The following is a 17,421-nucleotide window of genomic DNA, read 5'->3' on the forward strand; positions in this document are numbered from 1 at the left end:
CACCTCACATTTATGGCCTTGAGGAGTCTGAGAGAGAATCTGTTGTTCACATTTAGGTGGTATGGGAGCAGTCCTTTTCCACGAGTAAGCTCTTAAAAATACTACTTGGAACAGGTTCACAAGTGCTGTTGTCATCTTTTGGAATCCTGAAGTCTCAAACTTGCAGCCTTAAAAATGTATGAACAACTCTAACACATCAGTAAATACCCATGTAATGTTTGGCTGTTTTGTTTAATAAGTATCAGCTAAAACAAGAGTAAATGCAGATCACTTCTCCCCAGGCAAATAAAACTCTCCAGGACAGTATATTTTACTTCAAAATTATATGGCAATTTTTTTTCTTCTTTAGGTTCCAGAAACATATCCATATATGGTCTACTTGTCAGGGACAATAAATAATGATGTAATAGAAAGGTCAACTTTGTGTCATTTAGCTACAGGATGTTGATGAAGTGAAGTTCTTCAGATAATGCAACAAAGAAGAACTTTAGGATTGGTACAAGTTTCTGCTGTGCATCTTCAAACAGGAAATCTGAGATTGGGAACAACTTATATTTTGGCTTGTATTCGCTGATCATGGGGTGATCCAGAAATAAACTCCAGGCTTCAAAGCGAGCGTATTTCAAAGCTGTCCTGCAGTTGATCGAAACATCCCGGCAAAGCAGGGAGACAAATACCAGCGAGGATTTTCTGAATTAAGACTTAACCAAGAAGATAACCCATTTCAGCACTATTATTACCCTTTTATTTCAGAACAAAAAGGTAATGCAAATATGCATGTTTTGAACTTACTAGTACTTTCAATCTCTCCGTTCATTATGTCTATGCAAATATTTATTCCTACAGCAGTTTGTAATCTAACACCCTAACACAGCCTTGAGACTTGCTTTTGTTTGTTTTGGGCTTTGGGTTTTTTTCAAATATGCCACAAAACACTGTCTGGTGATAAGCAGAACAGTAGCTCTGTCATTTCCTCATTTTTCTTTTGCTTGCAGGTGATGCTTGTATCTTTGTCCCTAGAGTATCTTGCTCAGAAATCAATGCTATAGCTACAACATACTAAGGTAGAATGTAGCATGCAAGGCACAGTGTGAAGGAGAAAAATGACATCAGCAAATCATTAATTTCTAAATTTCTAGTTGGTTTGACATGAAGCTAATATTGCATTGATTGCTGTGTGAATGAATACGTTCTGAGAAGAAATAAAAGCTTGCAGGTGTATGATTTCCAGTAAAGAATTTGCACAGAATCATGATTTGGTGGCATCAGGGCATATGCCATACTGATAGGTGACCTGTTTTGACAGCTGGGTCTGAGCAAGGGGATTTGTTTGCTCAGATGATTCCTTCGAGAAGCCTGGCTTTGCTCCTTCAGCACTGGGCTAGAACTTGAGTGGTTTGCATAAGCTGTCACTACAAAGGATCCTTGCCTGTTGCCGCAGCCTGACAGCATGAGGTGTCATCCTTCTGATGTCTCAGCTCTGGCAGATCTGATGGGCACTGAAATCTTTCTGGTTTTGCAAAATCATTTGCTTCCTTGCAATAGTTATCCAATATAATACCCTTGGAAAACTGCAAAAGTTTATCAGGAAACTGACCTAAAATGTGAGCACTTCAAGTGCTGCAAGTTGGTCTGGTTTCCATTGCCTGCAGAGGATCTGTCCTGAAAGATGCCACAGTAAGAACCGAAGAAGAGGCTCAGCTTGCTGTGAAGACATCCAGCTGTGTATTCCTTCCCCCATGTGTGCTCCTGCTGCTTTCAGAAGTAAAGACAAACACATAGAAAGGCAAACATGGATCTGCAGAAGCAGGGGCTCCACCATTCCTTGAAAAAGGCAAAATGATGAAGCTGCTCCTCTTTTCTCTCTTTTGCAGCCTCCAAAGACTGGTTATGTTTTTACAAATGTGGTTTATAACACCCTGAGCCATAAATAACACGGTTCTGTATTCAGTTACAAGCTGACTGGGATAAACTCAGCGCAAAGACAGGCAAAGTCTGGCTCTGTTCCCTTAATGGCCTTGTCACTCACCTGCCATCCTTCTCTGACAGAAATAAGTAATTCTGCTAATTCTGCTGCCTGGGGTCTATTGAGGAGGGACAGGCAGCCTCGCTAAGCTTTTCTTTAAAGAAGTGCTATCAACGGGGACCAGTTGTTTCAGATGCTAATGGCATTGAATTGCACGGTTCTGCGTGTTCAAAGCCAGCCGTAATCCTTGTTTATTTATGTTGCATCAGGGATCAAAAGCCCATTCTCCTAATCACTGTATGTTGAGAGAGCTTGTAGTCCGAATGTAATAGCAACCTAATTGTGTTTGTCTCTGGCTTTTGCCATCATGTAGGTGATTACTAGTACTCCCCCTTGTGAGCAGTACCTTTGATTTCAGAGATCTACCAGGTACAGCTGCTCGTTAACACAGGTTAGAAGGCGGCAGCATGGTCCTTGCACAAGTATTTTATTTCCAGCCTTACCTTCTGGTCACTTGATGCAGCTAAGTTGCCTCTGTATGGCACAGACCTGATTACTACATCTGAATTAAAAAACTCTCACTCAAATCTGGATGACAAAATTAAAATCAGGACCAGACTCTATGTGGAAATGGTGGTAAGTTTAGATTACAGAAGATCTTGTCAGACTGAGCTACTAAATGGCAGCACAGACAGCAGAATCCCAAGACATGTCTCTGCCAAGAGAGATCACTAGTGAAGCCACCCAGACCTGAAAGCAAAGCACTCTCTAAGGAATAATAAAGGCACTATACCCACAGCTTTAAAAATCAGGTTCTGCTGTTCTAGTAGATGCTGTGTGCTACCTGCCTGTGAGGATGGGCTCTTGGGCTGCTGGAGAAATGCAGAGTACAGCCAAACGTTAAAACATCCCCCCAAAACTTAAAGTTAGGATGAAGAATGAACGCAGCATTTAACTTTTAAATCTAATTCCAATATTTTAAACCTACAGTAAGCTGGCTTAGAGCAAGGAAATAGATTCAAGCTGCATTTAGAAAGACCACTTTGGCCAGATCTTACTAATCCAAACTAGTTCAAGCATTTCTAGCAACAAAGATTGATTTTTTTCATACCTTCATTACAGAAGGTGGAAAATATTTAGCTTATAGCACATTAGCCTACTGTCTTTCATAAGTCTGTGGCTGGCAGTTCACCGATGGCCTCAGATGGGGTAAACTTAGCCCTGCTGTGTCAGCTGAGCAAGGGCACTCCCAGGTGATGCCACTGAGCTTGTCCTCAGGGAAAGAAGGGTAAACTGAATCAGGCTGTGGTGCATTAGCCTCCAGCCAAGGGCATGTGCTCAGCCTGTTGTTGCAGCTCAGCTGGCCCATTGTGGCTTCTTACAGACATAACTCAGACCAGTGCCCCTGTCCTGTGGTCCTGCAGCTTCAAACAAAAGCATCCTCAGGTGGAAGGGGAGGGTGGTGGCTCTGCTGTGCTCTGTTCTGCAGGGGGCTGTGGGGAAGAAGGCACGTGCCCTGCCTCCTGCCACACTCAGGCACAGCACACAGGCAAACTGCACACACACACTTGTCTGAGCAAGTGGAGACCAGAGGGGGATGCAGGAAGAGCTTCAAACCCAACTAGAACACTCTCTGCAGGGGTTCAGGGCAGCCAAGGCTGTCCCTGGCTCTCAGTAAGGACCCAAAAACTCCTGCAGCCCCAGGATGTGACCCCCACACCTTCATAGTGTTGTGCAGTGCCATGAGCAGAACTGAAAGCTTTCTCTATTTTGAGCCCTATGAAGTTTCTCCCTGCAGCATGAGTCAGTGATGGGAGCTGCAGCCAGTGCTGTTGTTTCTGCACTCTGTGGAATTCCTGTCAAAATATTTAGATTAGTGAGGCTCACCAACATGCAGGAGAGGTTCTCCCTTTTCTCTGTTAGTGGGTTGGACCCAGTTAACCCCTACAAAGGATAAGAGGATGAAATATGAGTTATCCCCACAAATGTAAAATCTTCCCTTTTGCTCCCTTTGCCTTAAGAATGTGTGAAACAAAAGGAGGGAGGGGAAGAAGGTCCAGAAGCAGCCTTTATACCTAGATCCATTTGGGATGTGGTGAAGGAGCGATATCAGTTAGCTCCTCTGTGCCAGGGTGTGGAGTCACGTTGGCAGAGGTCTCCTGTACAGTCCTTAAAGCCCAGGCTGCCACAGAAGGCACTGCAACACCCAGCTCAGAAGCACAGTGGCGATGGATTCACTGCCATAAGGATGCTGGCAATGGGACTGGGGAGGATGTAGAGTATGGGTCCATGTCCCAGGCTGCACTGGTGTGGGTTGCCCTCAGAGAGGAGCAGTTTCATCTCCATTCTTGCCTTCTCCAAGGATTCATTGTGCATCACCTCCATTAGGAGCTTAAGATCAGATCCTGCCCTCTCTGCTGACGGGTTTGTTTAGGTTTCTGAGTCACCACTGGGGCCAGGTCCCTACAGTCAGGCATTGCAGTGCTGGATGCTGCAGACGAGCCTTCCAGCTCCAGCCTGTGGATTCCACACATCTGCAGCTACTACGTGAGTTCCTAGGCTGAGCGACTATGTAAGTACTGCCCACCATGCCAGGGGCTGAGCAAGCCAGACAGCAGCAGCAGCTGCTGGACAAACGAAGCTGTGTCATGGTTCTCAGCCAGCTGCTGGCTGGAGAGCAGCCAAAGGCAGGTACCGGAGCAGCGGGGGCACAGGGAAGCTATCAGCGCTGTGATGCCTGGGCTTGGATCTTCGGGACAGTGAGGGTCACAGTGGAGCTGAGGCACCCCCTGGAGAAGGGAAGCAACAGCAGCCATGAGACATCTGGCTGAAAATAAAGAAAAAATTAGAGAGAGAGAGAAAAAACCACCAAAACTGGGTTGTATTATTTACAGCAATTGAAGGTTTTATTTTGGTATTTTTCATGGCTGTAAAATATATTCTTTGTTGTTAAAAGTCATGATGTCAATCTGAAATCTGCTGGGCTTCCCTTTACCCTGAAGTGTTTCCACTTCTTCTGGAGTGGGTTTAGAGCCTGAGGTGGTTGTTGATGTGGGAGATATCACCATGTCTGAAGTGAAAACCCTAAATCCAAGATTTTAAGTTACTTGATTGATTCAAGCTCTTGCAATGTCTTCAAATTGTATTTGGGGAGCTGCCATTTCCTCCAGGTCAGGACTGTCTCTTGGCTGTGCACAGAGCAGCAAGAGCTGCTACAGCAGGGCACTTTCCTGGTGTGAGGCTTGTGGCCTGCTGGACCCCTCTGCCATTGGTGTCAGTGTGAGTGCCCAGGAAACCAGGCTGACCCGGGCGCTTGGAGGAGAGAGCAGCTGTACAGGGAAAGGGAGCTGACAGCTCCCCTGAGGCTCCTGCTGAGGCAGATCCTGAGCAGTGGGAAGCTGGGTGGTTCTGCTGTCCTCATCCTCATGGCTCTGCCGGCTGGCCCAGATCAGTAAGACCTGATCCCGGGCAGAGGAGGGCTGTGTGGAGCTGGAGACCAACCTTGCTGTGGCATTGATGGGACAGGGACTGGCAGCCACGGGGTGGGAGCAGGCAGCTTTTTCAGCAACCCCACTGGTACACTCAGGCAGCCCCTCGCCTCTCTGCACCTGGGGGACATGCCTCCACAGTCCCCTCCTGCTAGCTCCCTGTCCTCCCCTGTCACGTCCATGTCTTCCTGAGCAGCTTGTTCCCATTGCTCCTCATCCCAGTCTCCCCATTATTTTACACAGCTCTCGCTCAGCGCTTATAAAATCAAACCTATTCTGCGCTGGCTGTTATCTCCTTAAGAGAGGCAAGCTTTTCCACTTCCTCCCATAAAATAAACCCTTGGCTCTTGAATACTGATGGCCAGAGTGCTCTCTGGCATCCGAATGAGATCCTGCTAGAGCATTGTACCATTCATGGCATTAGTACTTCCCCTATCACTGCTGGAAATTCTGCAGTATCTTGACTTGTCTTTGCCTTTTAGAGTCCTGCAGTGGTGGTTCACAGTCATTCTGTGATTGCTGAGTGTGCCCAATTCCCCCTTCTCTCATTTCCATCTCGCTCGTGACCTTGAACTTTGTTCTGTGAAAAAGCAAAAATCAGAAGTGAAACAGAGCAGTGTGGTGTTGCTCTCCTCACTGAGTGAAACAAAGTCACTTCAAAGCATAGCTTTGCATGTTGCTTGAGAGATCTCCAGATAAGGTGGAAAAAATTACAAAGCGTCTCTGCTCTTCATGGTGGAGAACCTGTCCTTACAGAGAACCAGCAAAGAGACAAACCTCTTCCCTTAATTTCCTGCAATTACAGCAAGAAAGAAAACCAGTAAAAAGAGACATCCATTGGTGTTCTCCCAAATAAATTTCAAAAATGTATCTCTTTAATCTTAAGGGGATTTCCTTTACCTATTTTTCTCTTGAGATGTGGTAACCGGAATAAGCAGATAAAAACTTGCCTTGCTTGCAGCAACTCCCCCTTTTTTAAACACCAGCTAAACCAGTTATTTCTGTGTAATTGAAAGGAGTTAGTTCATTAAGTTTACAAGCAGATTTTAGCTGATAATGTTCTCTCCCTGGTGAAGGATTTCTGAAGGATTTTCTGGTCAGTCTAGTTAAGAGGCACACCTGAATGACAGCACACAATAGTTGAGTTTTTTTCCAGATTTTGATGGCCACAATTTCCTTTTACAGGAAAGCAAAGAATTATAAAAATGGCTACAACGGCAGCAAACACTCAAAGACAAACAATAGGCTGCGAGGAATACAGTCTGTACAGCAGCCTGAGCGAAGATGAGCTTATAAAGATGGCCATCCAGCAGAGCTTGGAAGAGGATGCAGCAGGTCAGCCAGCGGCTCAGAGCCCCCAGAAGTCGATGGTGGCCCGTGCTGGTGAGGTGGCTGCCCCGAGCCGTGCCAGCCCCCACAACCCTCCCTACCGCATCTACCCCTGGCAAAGGTAAGCGAGTGCCAGCCCGAGCTGCTCCCCCAGAGAGCCCTGCCCAGGAAGGAAAACCAGGCTCCCTGTCAGTGCACGTGCTCTCTAATTAGCTGTGCCAGGCGGCTCCTCTGCGAGTCTGTCATTAGTGTCAAAGCCGGAGTCTGCTATAAATCCAGTGAGGTCAACAATTTACGTGCTCGCAGCGAGAGGAGAATTTGCTTCATGTTGTCCATTTTAAGCAACAAATAAAACAAATAAAGGGGCACAGCCACAAGGTTTCCTGAACAACAGAAGCCCTCCCAAGGCCAGCTGCTCCTTTCCCCCACTGTATGCCAAGCTTTGCCAGAGAGGGAGCAAAGCATCTGTTATGAGAAAACGTAAGAGAGGCACAAAAAATATGTATATAAAACAGTGTGAGCTGACTACCTGTTAAATACTTCAGCTTTTAAAGGATGTGGTTATTTCAGATCAGTCTGACTTCAAGCATGCCACTCTTAGCCAAGAGCAGCTCCAGACACCAAATCGTGGCAGCATCCCCCTCCCCTGCAATGCTGAGCTGTGGTCACAGAGACCTGCTGACAGCTTCAAACCCAGATGTTGTTCCCCTTTCATTTTACAAAAGGCAGGTTTCTCAAGGAGGAAGGGAATAGATTCCAAAGTCACCTCCAAAACAAGGAAAAATATCCTTTTAATCTTTTAAGTTACTTTAATTTTCCCTTTTTTAATAAACTGAGAGCTACAAAAGTTCTGTTCCTCCTCCTTTTTTGTAACTCCACCACCCTCTGATGCCTTGCTCATTACCGCCTGTGGTAATGAAACAAACCTGTTTGGTTTCCAAGGCTGGGAAGCTGGGGACAATTTGATGAGCAGCAAGCATGTGCATAGCTGTGGAATCGGGATGCTGTGCTGCCAGCAGTCCTGCTCCCAAAGGCTGTGGTTTCTCGGTGTGGTTACTGTGCATTTGTACAGTCAGCTCTCCTGTAGAGACCCGATGCAGGGGAGAATAAGGGCTTCCCTGGCCATTTGGTCCCGACCTTGTTGGAGGTCCTTCAACACCTGCTATTTTGGCAAAAAGCAGCATTAGCAGTTCTGTGCATTAACCCAGCCCAGGAGTGTACGACCTCTCACCAAAGGGAAAACCTTTGAGGCTTGTAGCACCAAATCTGTAGCATTGCTGAACTCTTCTGCCACCTGGGAGAGCCAAGCTGGAAAAGGAGCTGACATCCAGTGGCTCTGGGTCCTCCGCTGCCCCCACCCTGACCCACTTGCTTGGCACTTTGGAGGTGATGAATGTCACCTCACCTCTCTTTGTGCCTGCTTCCTGTGTGGTGGTGGTGGTAGGGTTAACCACACTGTTGTCTTATATGGTCATTTGAATCCCCTGACGCTTCCTCAGAGGGCCAAAAATAAACTCGAGCTGAGTGAGCAGCTGAATCCAGTGCAGAGCAAGCCGTGGCCATCTGCTTTTATTCAAAGCCCTGACCGGCAGGCTTTCTCACTCCGTCTCTGTGGATGTGTGTCTCTGTCTCTGCCTCAGCATGACTTGTTTCTCCTATTCGGAGTATTTCTCCTTATTTCATTCTTGTCATCGCCACACCAGATTGGCGGCCCAGCAGACAGGCCGTGCTCAGCCATCCAGCTCGGGGGCAGCCTGGGGGGTCAGGCGAAGGCACGACAGCAGCACGTCCCAGTCCGTGTAAGTGTCTCCCTCTCCCTCTCCTGCTTTCCCCTGCGGTCAAAACAAGCCTTGCTACCCACTCTCTCCTTGAGACATCTCTTCTGGGTGGTGATGGTGCCTGGTGGGGGGAAATGGTGGTGTTCATCTGGAGGAGGTCTCGCTGACACATGCACCTCACCCTCGCTGCACTCCTGTTCTTCCTTCCAACCTCCCCGCTGCCCCAGACCATGCCCATGCTCTTGCAGGTGACACACCTCAAGTCTCCCTTGTTCTCTTCTCCTTCTTCATCTCTCTCCGTCCCCCCAGTGCTCATGTCCTGGGGACTCTGGGTCACTCAGAAGCTCTGAGGTGACAAGGACAACAGAAAGAGATGACTGCACTGTGGTTAATTTATATAGGTTGGCTCACTTACGATCAGGATAGATGAGGGAGGCAGGTGCTGATAGTAACTACATTGGTATTAAGTTCAGGGCTCAGCAACGGGAAAAAGTAGGGGGAAAAATGTATCCCAAGATGCCATGCCTGTTACCAGCCATACGTGTGCAGTCCAGCCACACTGAGGAGGGCTTACTTAAATCCCCAAGGAATCCTCCTTTTCCAAGGAGGAAACTGGTTTGACTGACTGGTCCTCCTGGCCATGTTTTGCTGTTGGCAGAGGCTGCAAATAAGCTTAGTTGAACATAGCCATGGATGAGAAAAGCAGACAGTGGCCCAAGCTCTGTCCCAGTGCCTGTGTGTATTGGAAATGTCTGGACCATGGCGGGTTTATTACGCCTCTGTGCAGGGCAGAATAGATACATGCACCTGCCCTTAGCTACCAGATGACAAGAGAAAAGCGTTACAGCCAGCACTTCCCTGTGTCCTGCAGAAAAGAAACTTCCCGCCTATTCTATCTACCCAGTTCAAATCTTGTTTAATGCATCTTACAAGTCCCTCCCTGGAAGCACAGGCACAGTGACTACCCTACCACCACTCTTCTTCCTTTCACCCCTCACCCAGCTTTACAATCTCCCCCACTTCCCCCTGCATCCTGGCTGATCCAGGCTCTGTACCTGGCCCTCCACTGGCATTGCACTCCCTACCATTGTGAAAACCTCTTCCTGCTACAACATGAAACCTGCCTTATCCCTGTCATCTGCCAGCTTTCCTTGGCCACACTGAAATTGCATCCTCTTACTTAAGTGCTCTGCACTGCTTGCATGCCTCTGATGCATTGGGTGCAGCAGAAGTCTTGAGGGCAGGCTGTTCTTCTCCACCAGGTAGCTCAATAGAGTTCAGTCTACAAGAAGGCTGATAAACTAGCCCACCTCTGCTGTCAGGTAGAGCAAAAAGATAGCTGGGAAGTCCTAGGAGAGCATGATGGCATGACTGTTTTATAGCCCTAGTCTCATAGCTAGGCAGGGATGGTATTTGACTTCATCTGGGGAAGTGTTGTTCCTTCATCCTGCCCGCAGCTCTCCAGGCTGCCAGGAAAAGAAGGAGCTTCTTGAACCTTTCTATGCTCCACTGAACCTCTTCTTCAGCGCTCAGAATTGATCTCACCATATATCTCATCTGCAAGGGGTATTTATTATCTTGCCTACTGGTCTTTGAAATGCAGTAATTCTTTTGAGTTGCCTATAAGGTTAAGATTTCGTCATATCTTCAGACTTCCTCCATAGTTTTAATACTTGTATTTTCTATACCTGATGAAATCCAGGCAGCAGAATGTGATGGGTTTTTATAACAGCCAACTATAAGCCAGGCAGAAAACAAGGATTTCACATGGACATTCATTAAACTTTCTGTTCTGATCTGGAATTTTCTTGGCTAAAGCATCTGCAGCCTGGTCCAGCAACCCCCCTCATCTTACTCAGGAATCATTTAAGGTCAAGGAACCCAACAGAAGTTTGCTTCATTCAACATCTGAGGGCTTAAGCAGAATAGTAACTGATTCTTCACGCATTTTTAACCCTAACACAGATCCAAGGTACCCTCCTGCTTTCCCTGAGGTCTCAGATAATGTGATTTACCTTGCATTTGCTGTGAGCCAGCCCCATGAGCAGACTTCTGCCATGTCCCACCTGGCATGCAGTAATTCATTAAGCACCAGTAATTATATCATGTGCCCAAATCCTGAGGTCACAGCCCTACATGTGTAACATGAGTCTTTGCACAAAACAACAGATGGTTTCAGCAGCCTTGTGCCAGAGGTGTTGAAAGATGAAGATCCCCCACCTCCACCTCCCCTCCCAGCCAAAAATGCCAATAGTTGCTGTCAGCAGACTTCAACAAAATGCTCAAACACCTGCATAAAAAACTATTGTACGTACACAATTAGGAATCTTAGCTTTAGTCCCCAGGGTACTCTAAGCAGTATGGAGGTACAGCAGCGTCCCTGGGACATCTGGCCAGCAGTTATCACAACGTCAGTCGATTCCTCCTGGGAGGGCTGTGGCCAGGACAGCAGCTGCCTGTTCTAGCTGTTATCTTCTCAGGCAAAATGCCTGGCCTTGTGTCCCATATCTCTCCTCATTCCAGTGTTGCTATTTTTGTGACCCTACTGTCATGAAATCACTGCTTCCAGCTATAGAGAAGGAGCAAGTGGCACCAAGTACTATTTCACCTGGGAAATGGTGTCTTTTCCCATGCCCTGGCACAAGTGTTGAGGTCACCTGTTCCTCTCCAGGTCCTGAAAAGCAGCTTGGTGCCTTCTTTTACTGCTAATATCAGTGTTTATGGCATAGATTGTGTACCTTTTGGCAAACAGAAATTAGCGAGGCCTGTGTGAGTTTCAGACTGTTGGTCTGTCCAGCCCCTACAAGGTAATGGAGTTCAGTGCTCCTCCTGTAACTCCCACTAAATGCACAGGTTGCACCAGTATACGGCTTTGTGAAGACTCCTGTGCTGACCTGCCCATATTTTTCTGTCTCTGATCTCACTCTGTTGGGGTATTTTAGACTTTCTTCCTGTCATAACTGAAGTTTCTTGTTGTTCCCATCATCACTGGCCTGCATGACCTCCATCACATGCTGTATTCCTGCCCTGGCAGTGCTAATAGTTCAACATGCACCCTGCAGTCTCTGACTTCACAACTGCAAGTTTTTCTCTGTAGAGCTAGTTCAAACCACAAAGGCTCCAGCGTTTTCTGCAACTTCTTGTTTTCTGTCTCTGAAACTATAGCCCACGTTCATTTTTTGCAAGTCGCCCTTAGAATTGGTAAAGTGCTTCTTCCTCTGCAGTGTTGGCTGTGCTGAATCTTAGTCATTTAGTGCATCACAATAACAAAGCTGTGGCTGCCTTATCCCAGCACAGCTCAGCTGGAGCCCAAGCAGATGCCAACACTGGAAGGCACAGCCCACCAACATGCACAGAGCTACTGCCCACCATGGGCAAGGGTTCTGCCTGCTTTGGCTGCTGGGTCCGAGCTCCCCAGCTCCCTACCTCGGCCGTGCTACCAGCAGCCTCAGAATGGGTGGAAGGAGGGTGGCAGGTCCTGTTCAGGTACTGCTGACACAGGGCACAGTGACTGTCAGGCAGTGTTGGGACTCCCGCTGTGTGGGGAGACTCACAGAAGCTGTCGCTGTCACTCTGCAGTAGGATTGGTGTGCCCAGGTCAGCTCTGCTCTGCAAACACTCAGAGAGCTCGGAGAAGTGGGTTGCTGCCCAGAGTGTGAGGAATGCATGCTTGGCAGAGGGTAGGTGGATTTTTTTCAGTCTTCCCTGGATGAAGAAAGGAGAGCCAAGACCAACACCCCAGTTCACATGGTCTAATCAGAGCTCTCCCTTCTTCATAAATGCACTGGCTAAATTCTGAAAACAGGATTGTGAGAGGAAATATAAAGTATCTTCAAAATACAAGAGTAAGATTTATTGATAGTTTCTGTTAAAGCCACATGCAAATCAAATCTAAAAATTTCTTCAAGGATGAAGAGGGGTAATTTTCTTCAAAGTTGATCTTATTTAGAAGATCTCATATGGAAGCACCATGCAACATGGAACAGCAAGGTGATGAAATTATCAGTCATGGACACTCCACAGTGTATAGAGGAATGTCAGAGCCAGTCTTCCACAACTTCCAATGTCTAAAATATAAGTATTTATGCCAGACATTAGTTACACCTACACTTTCCTTACACTCTGAGGAGAGAGATCAGTTCCTCCAGACAGTGATTCTTCTGATCTGCTGACAATGACAAAATCAGAGAAGACAAATTTTACCTTTACAGGCCCTACGGTGTCTCACGGTACAAATATTTGCTATACAGACTGCAGGGGTTCACTATTTTGGCCAAATAAAACAGTGATGTCACTGCAGAAAGCTTCTCAGTAATGAAGGAAACAATAACCAAGTTTTTTAATCTTGTTTTAAAGAGAAATTGACCCTGTAGTGGCAGCAATCAAGAATGGAGATGAAAAAGCAGTATGCAACATGATGAAATCAGGAAAAAACCTTTCTGTACCTAATAAGGATGGCTGGATACCCCTCCATGAAGCTGCATACTATGGCCAAGTGGGCTGCCTGAGCCTGCTGCAAAAAGGTCAGTAAAGCTAAAACTAACTAATTACAAAAGGGAAAAGAAGAAAATGAATAAACTAAAAGGCCAAATTAGCAGTATTTTAATCCTGGCCTGGGGCTGTGTATGAAGCTTCTTTCCAACCTCCCTGCCTGTATATTAATTTCACCTTCTCTTGGAAAGTAGGTTTCCAGACTGAAGCCTCTAAAAGTTAGAATATTTGGGAGAAAGTGACACAGGTTAGATCCTGCCAAGCCCTGGCTTTCTCATGCTAAGGCCTTGAAGCTGAGCTCTCTACTGTTGTGGGCTGCTTAGCTGCTGTAGCTGACAGGAATAATGCCACTTTCCCCTGGGGGGAGATCCAACCCAGCATCTCTTTGCTGGTGCTTGAAAGCGGTTAATTACTGTAGTTTGTTTTCAAACTGCTGCTGAAGAGCAGTTGCTCAACAACTTTCTGCATCACTAGTGGCCAAAGCTGAACATTTTAATCTAAACTGAAGACAGATTTAGATACTCAGTCTGAGTTAAAGTAACATTATAGTATATTCCTAACTTAGACTGCTTATGGAAAAGGAAAAGAAATAAACAACAAAAACTTACTTAAGCCCTCAAGGACTTAGAAGGGTGATGGTGCATTACATGCCACAATGACTCTGAGCTCACCATTCCTTCACAGCATACCCTGGCACCATCGACCAGCGCACCCTCAATGAGGAGACAGCTCTCTACCTGGCCACCAGCCGGGGCAACCTGGACTGCCTGCTCACCCTGCTGCAGGCTGGGGCTGAGCCCGACATCTCCAACAAGGCCAGAGAAACACCACTCTACAAAGGTCAGTAGCTGCTTTTCCAGGGATGCTGAGCTCTTCTGGCACCACCAAGGCAGAACTGCAGGATCACTTGTGATGAGGGGCTAAAAGTCAGTGATTAGCTCCTGTTTTCTACTTCCCTGTGGTAGTCCTCTATCTCCTATGTCTGACCTGCTATGCCATGGCCCTTCTTCTCATCTGCAACACAGAGAGGCACCCTGATGGGTTGCTGAGGGGTGAGATACTCAGTGGGGCCCTAAGCATGGGCTGTCTGCACAATGTCCCAAACTTACAGAAAGCTGGGCAGTGAAGGACTATGTATGCTTTGCTAAACAGTAGGACCTAAGTAGCTGTTAGATGTGCAAGTACAGTAACTGTAGACATGCCAGTGATTCATATACTGTGGGGGTCAGGCCAGGCTGTGTGCTATGGGAGAGTCATAAAACTATAAACAATTCAATGAGGTAGATAAAGTATTTAACACAGACATATTACTTTGCTAATCATTGGAGAGAACACTTTCTTCTTTTAGCAGACTAGCAATACATCCATGATATCACAAACATTCAGAGAAGATGATCTCTAACACATTCATGTCCAACCCCCTTTGCCGTGCCATAACAGTTTTTAGCACTCTAAAACATTAAAAACACATAATACTGGTTAAAACAGCAAGATTTGGATGCATAGCATTAGAGCTGCTTTTAAAATGCTTTTGCTTTAAAATTCTGGTTTTTAGTTGACATGGGAAAAGTTGTTCAGCTGTGCAGTAAACACACAGCAGTAGTAGTGCTCATAGTAATAATAATGACAGCAACAATGATATGAAAACACCCTTTAGCCAGACAAGATCTGTTAGTAAGAACGGGCTAGCCTTGGTGCAGTATCTTCTAGTCTATCCTCAACAACAACAAAAAAAAGAGTTAAAAAACCTGTCATAAAATAATCATCCTTCATATGTAAGCAAATTGAACTCTGCAGAGCTATGGATAGATAATTACAGAAAGGTCTAATTACATAGTTGTTTTCAGTACATATGAGTGTATGTCTCCCCTGTCCTCCTGGGGGAGAACACCATGGAGCTATCACAAGGGAAGAATTGAAACCAAAAGGTGACCTCTGTGAGAAAATGACACTATTATTTCAAAGAAAAAACTAATTGCTATGAAATGTGCTGGCCTCTCTTCTGTACATTATACAACAAATGCTAATTGGGGTTTTTCAATGTAGCTATTCATCCTATGTACCTTTAGGTTGGACTCCCACCACTAAGGTGGGAAGCCTCATGATTTGGGATTCAAAAAACTATGGGACGAATTGGTAGAATAAAAATCAACAAAACTATCAAGAAACTATCTTTAGCTCAGGATGGTCCTGAACTATAAATTTTTTCAGGCTGAGAAAGTGTTACTGACTTACACAACTGTTGGTTTGAGTTTTTTTATTTTCTTGTCTCTATGGAGCTTTATCTGCAGTCCATGGCAAGATAAAGAGTCAGTTTGCACAGAATTTGGAAAGAAAGTGTTCAGGTCACGTGATTTCTGTAACACATTTGTTCTTCATAAATTATTTCCTGCACCTTATCACCTCACTGAATCTCCATGGTTTTCTGTTGGTACACATGTGCTGGGCCGGGCTCCCCCCAGTACCGGACTTGGCACAACCCCTGCACAGGACACTTAGCCAGGTCTCAGCTGAAGACTGGCTTCACTGCTACATCCTTTCTGAGTCTCAGACAGCATCACTTGGCAGCAGCCTTGGCCCTCATATACACCTAAAAGGATCTTTGGTCTTACTATGACCTACTTGTATTAAATTGCTTTGGGCTACATGAAACTGATACACAACACCCAGAATATTTTCAAGAGCCTGTCCTAGTCTCTTCCCTTTTTTCCAAAACAGCTTGTGAGCGCAAGAATGCAGAGGCTGCAAGACTCCTGGTGCAGTACAATGCAGATACCAACCATCGTTGCAATCGAGGCTGGACTGCTCTCCATGAAGCTGTCTCCCGAAATGACCTGGAGATTATTGATATCCTTGTGAAAGGGGGTGCCAAGATTGAGTCAGCAAATGCCTATGGAATCACTTCTTTATTTGTGGCAGCTGAGAGTGGGCAATTGGAAGCTTTGAGATACCTTGCAAGATGTGGTGAGTATGGCTTACATGCCTCTATTCATTTAATTCTTAATAATTCAGTTTCCCAGTAATTCTCCCTGACAGTTTTTCTGTCTCTGGAGGCCAGGCCTAGCCTGCAGAGGCACTAGAAGTCTGTTGCTCCTGATGGTGGAACTGGGTAGGGTCTTTCACAGAGCACGAAGTACATGGTTCAGAGGCATGTGCTTCTTCGGCATTCATTCACAGTCACCTACTTTGGGAAGTAATGCAGTGCTGTCTGACTGCCTCTCCTAAGAGCTTTCTAAACCCATATTGCTGCACACATGTCGCCTGAAATCCAGTCAGTCATAAAAGACAGCTGTAGGTGCAATAGATGGCAGAAGTCGAACTTTAGCTAACCCCACCTGGTCATGAACATGTGCAGTGATGGGCAAGGTGAGCTGTTCTCTTCGTAATGTGTCCTCTGAAAACAGATAAAGTACTACTGTAGAGTTGATGGGTTTATATCAAATAGAAGCAGACTTACTCTCCCTATGAGTAAAACATAGAGTGAATTTGAATCTAATTTACACTAAACCTATCTTTTACTGCTCCACTCATGTAAAACAGCTTTACAATAAGCACAATATCACTACTATTCTGAGGCATATTATATTTTCACAATGGACTAATATCTTCACTGTAGGTAAGATTTGGGTCCTGCACTTGCAAAACTAGAGCTTACCAATGATGAAGATAAGAAAAACTTCTGAAAAAATTAATATTATTAAGAAAGATATGAGAGTTGGGAAACAAAAAATGTGTTCTGCTGCCCAGATAATCTTGTCAAGTGAGTTTTGTATGACCAGTTAGTCCATCATGCCGCCTGCGACTTAAGAAACTAAGCCAGAATGTGATTTGTGTTTCAAATTAGATAGATATTAAGATTTCCTTAAAGTCCAATTTTGAGAAAAATACACAAGGAAAAAACCAATAAAACTGTCCAATTGTTTCAAGCCCTGAAAAGCTCTTCTCAGAACCCCAGGAATGATATCATTCATTGTTTACAATGAGCAATTTTCATCATAAAAAGGGTTTCTTTCTCATTAGGAACATAGTCCTGTGTTATGTTTTGTCACTGTAATTCTCCTAATGTTTGCAGCTACAACATCTTCAAAAGACCAAACACAACACAGATGTTTCAGCTGAGGGTGAGAGCTCAGGGAAATGTTCTCATTGGCAGGGAGATTTCATGATCAAACAGAAGACTGATTGGTTTCTTCACTGGAGTTTAGAAGCAAAACTCCAGTGAACTATCATTCCCATTTAGGATACACATAGATCAGCCTTCCTGAGAACACCATGTTATGGTATATGACAGTCAAAACCCAGGCTTAAGGGCCTTAAATATCCACAACAGAAAAAATCTAGATTCCAAATTGTTTATGGCAAAAAAGTA

At 45.5% G+C, this 17,421-nt stretch overlaps 1 protein-coding gene across 5 annotated transcripts in view; it reads left to right on the forward strand.

Moving 5' to 3' along the window:
• Positions 1-422: 422 nt before the first annotated feature.
• The window catches only part of ASB2 (ankyrin repeat and SOCS box containing 2), a 32,010-nt gene continuing 15,011 nt past the window's right edge, over positions 423-17,421 (forward strand). The window contains exons 1-6 of one of the 5 annotated variants that reach the window (XM_039553015.1): positions 423-762; positions 6,640-6,904; positions 8,487-8,582; positions 12,918-13,084; positions 13,737-13,892; positions 15,771-16,016. In XM_039553015.1, coding sequence (XP_039408949.1) covers positions 6,660-6,904; positions 8,487-8,582; positions 12,918-13,084; positions 13,737-13,892; positions 15,771-16,016 — 910 coding nt within the window. In that variant the 5' untranslated portion in view covers positions 423-762; positions 6,640-6,659. Of the gene's footprint in view, positions 763-4,428; positions 4,539-6,639; positions 6,905-8,486; positions 8,583-12,917; positions 13,085-13,736; positions 13,893-15,770; positions 16,017-17,421 lie in introns of those variants that run through there. The other 4 variants (XM_039553012.1, XM_039553014.1, XM_039553013.1 and 1 more) reach the window with 4 other exon arrangements.

This window comes from Corvus cornix, chromosome 5 (genome assembly GCF_000738735.6).
Source record: "Corvus cornix cornix isolate S_Up_H32 chromosome 5, ASM73873v5, whole genome shotgun sequence".
Taxonomy (NCBI): Eukaryota; Metazoa; Chordata; class Aves; order Passeriformes; family Corvidae; genus Corvus; species Corvus cornix.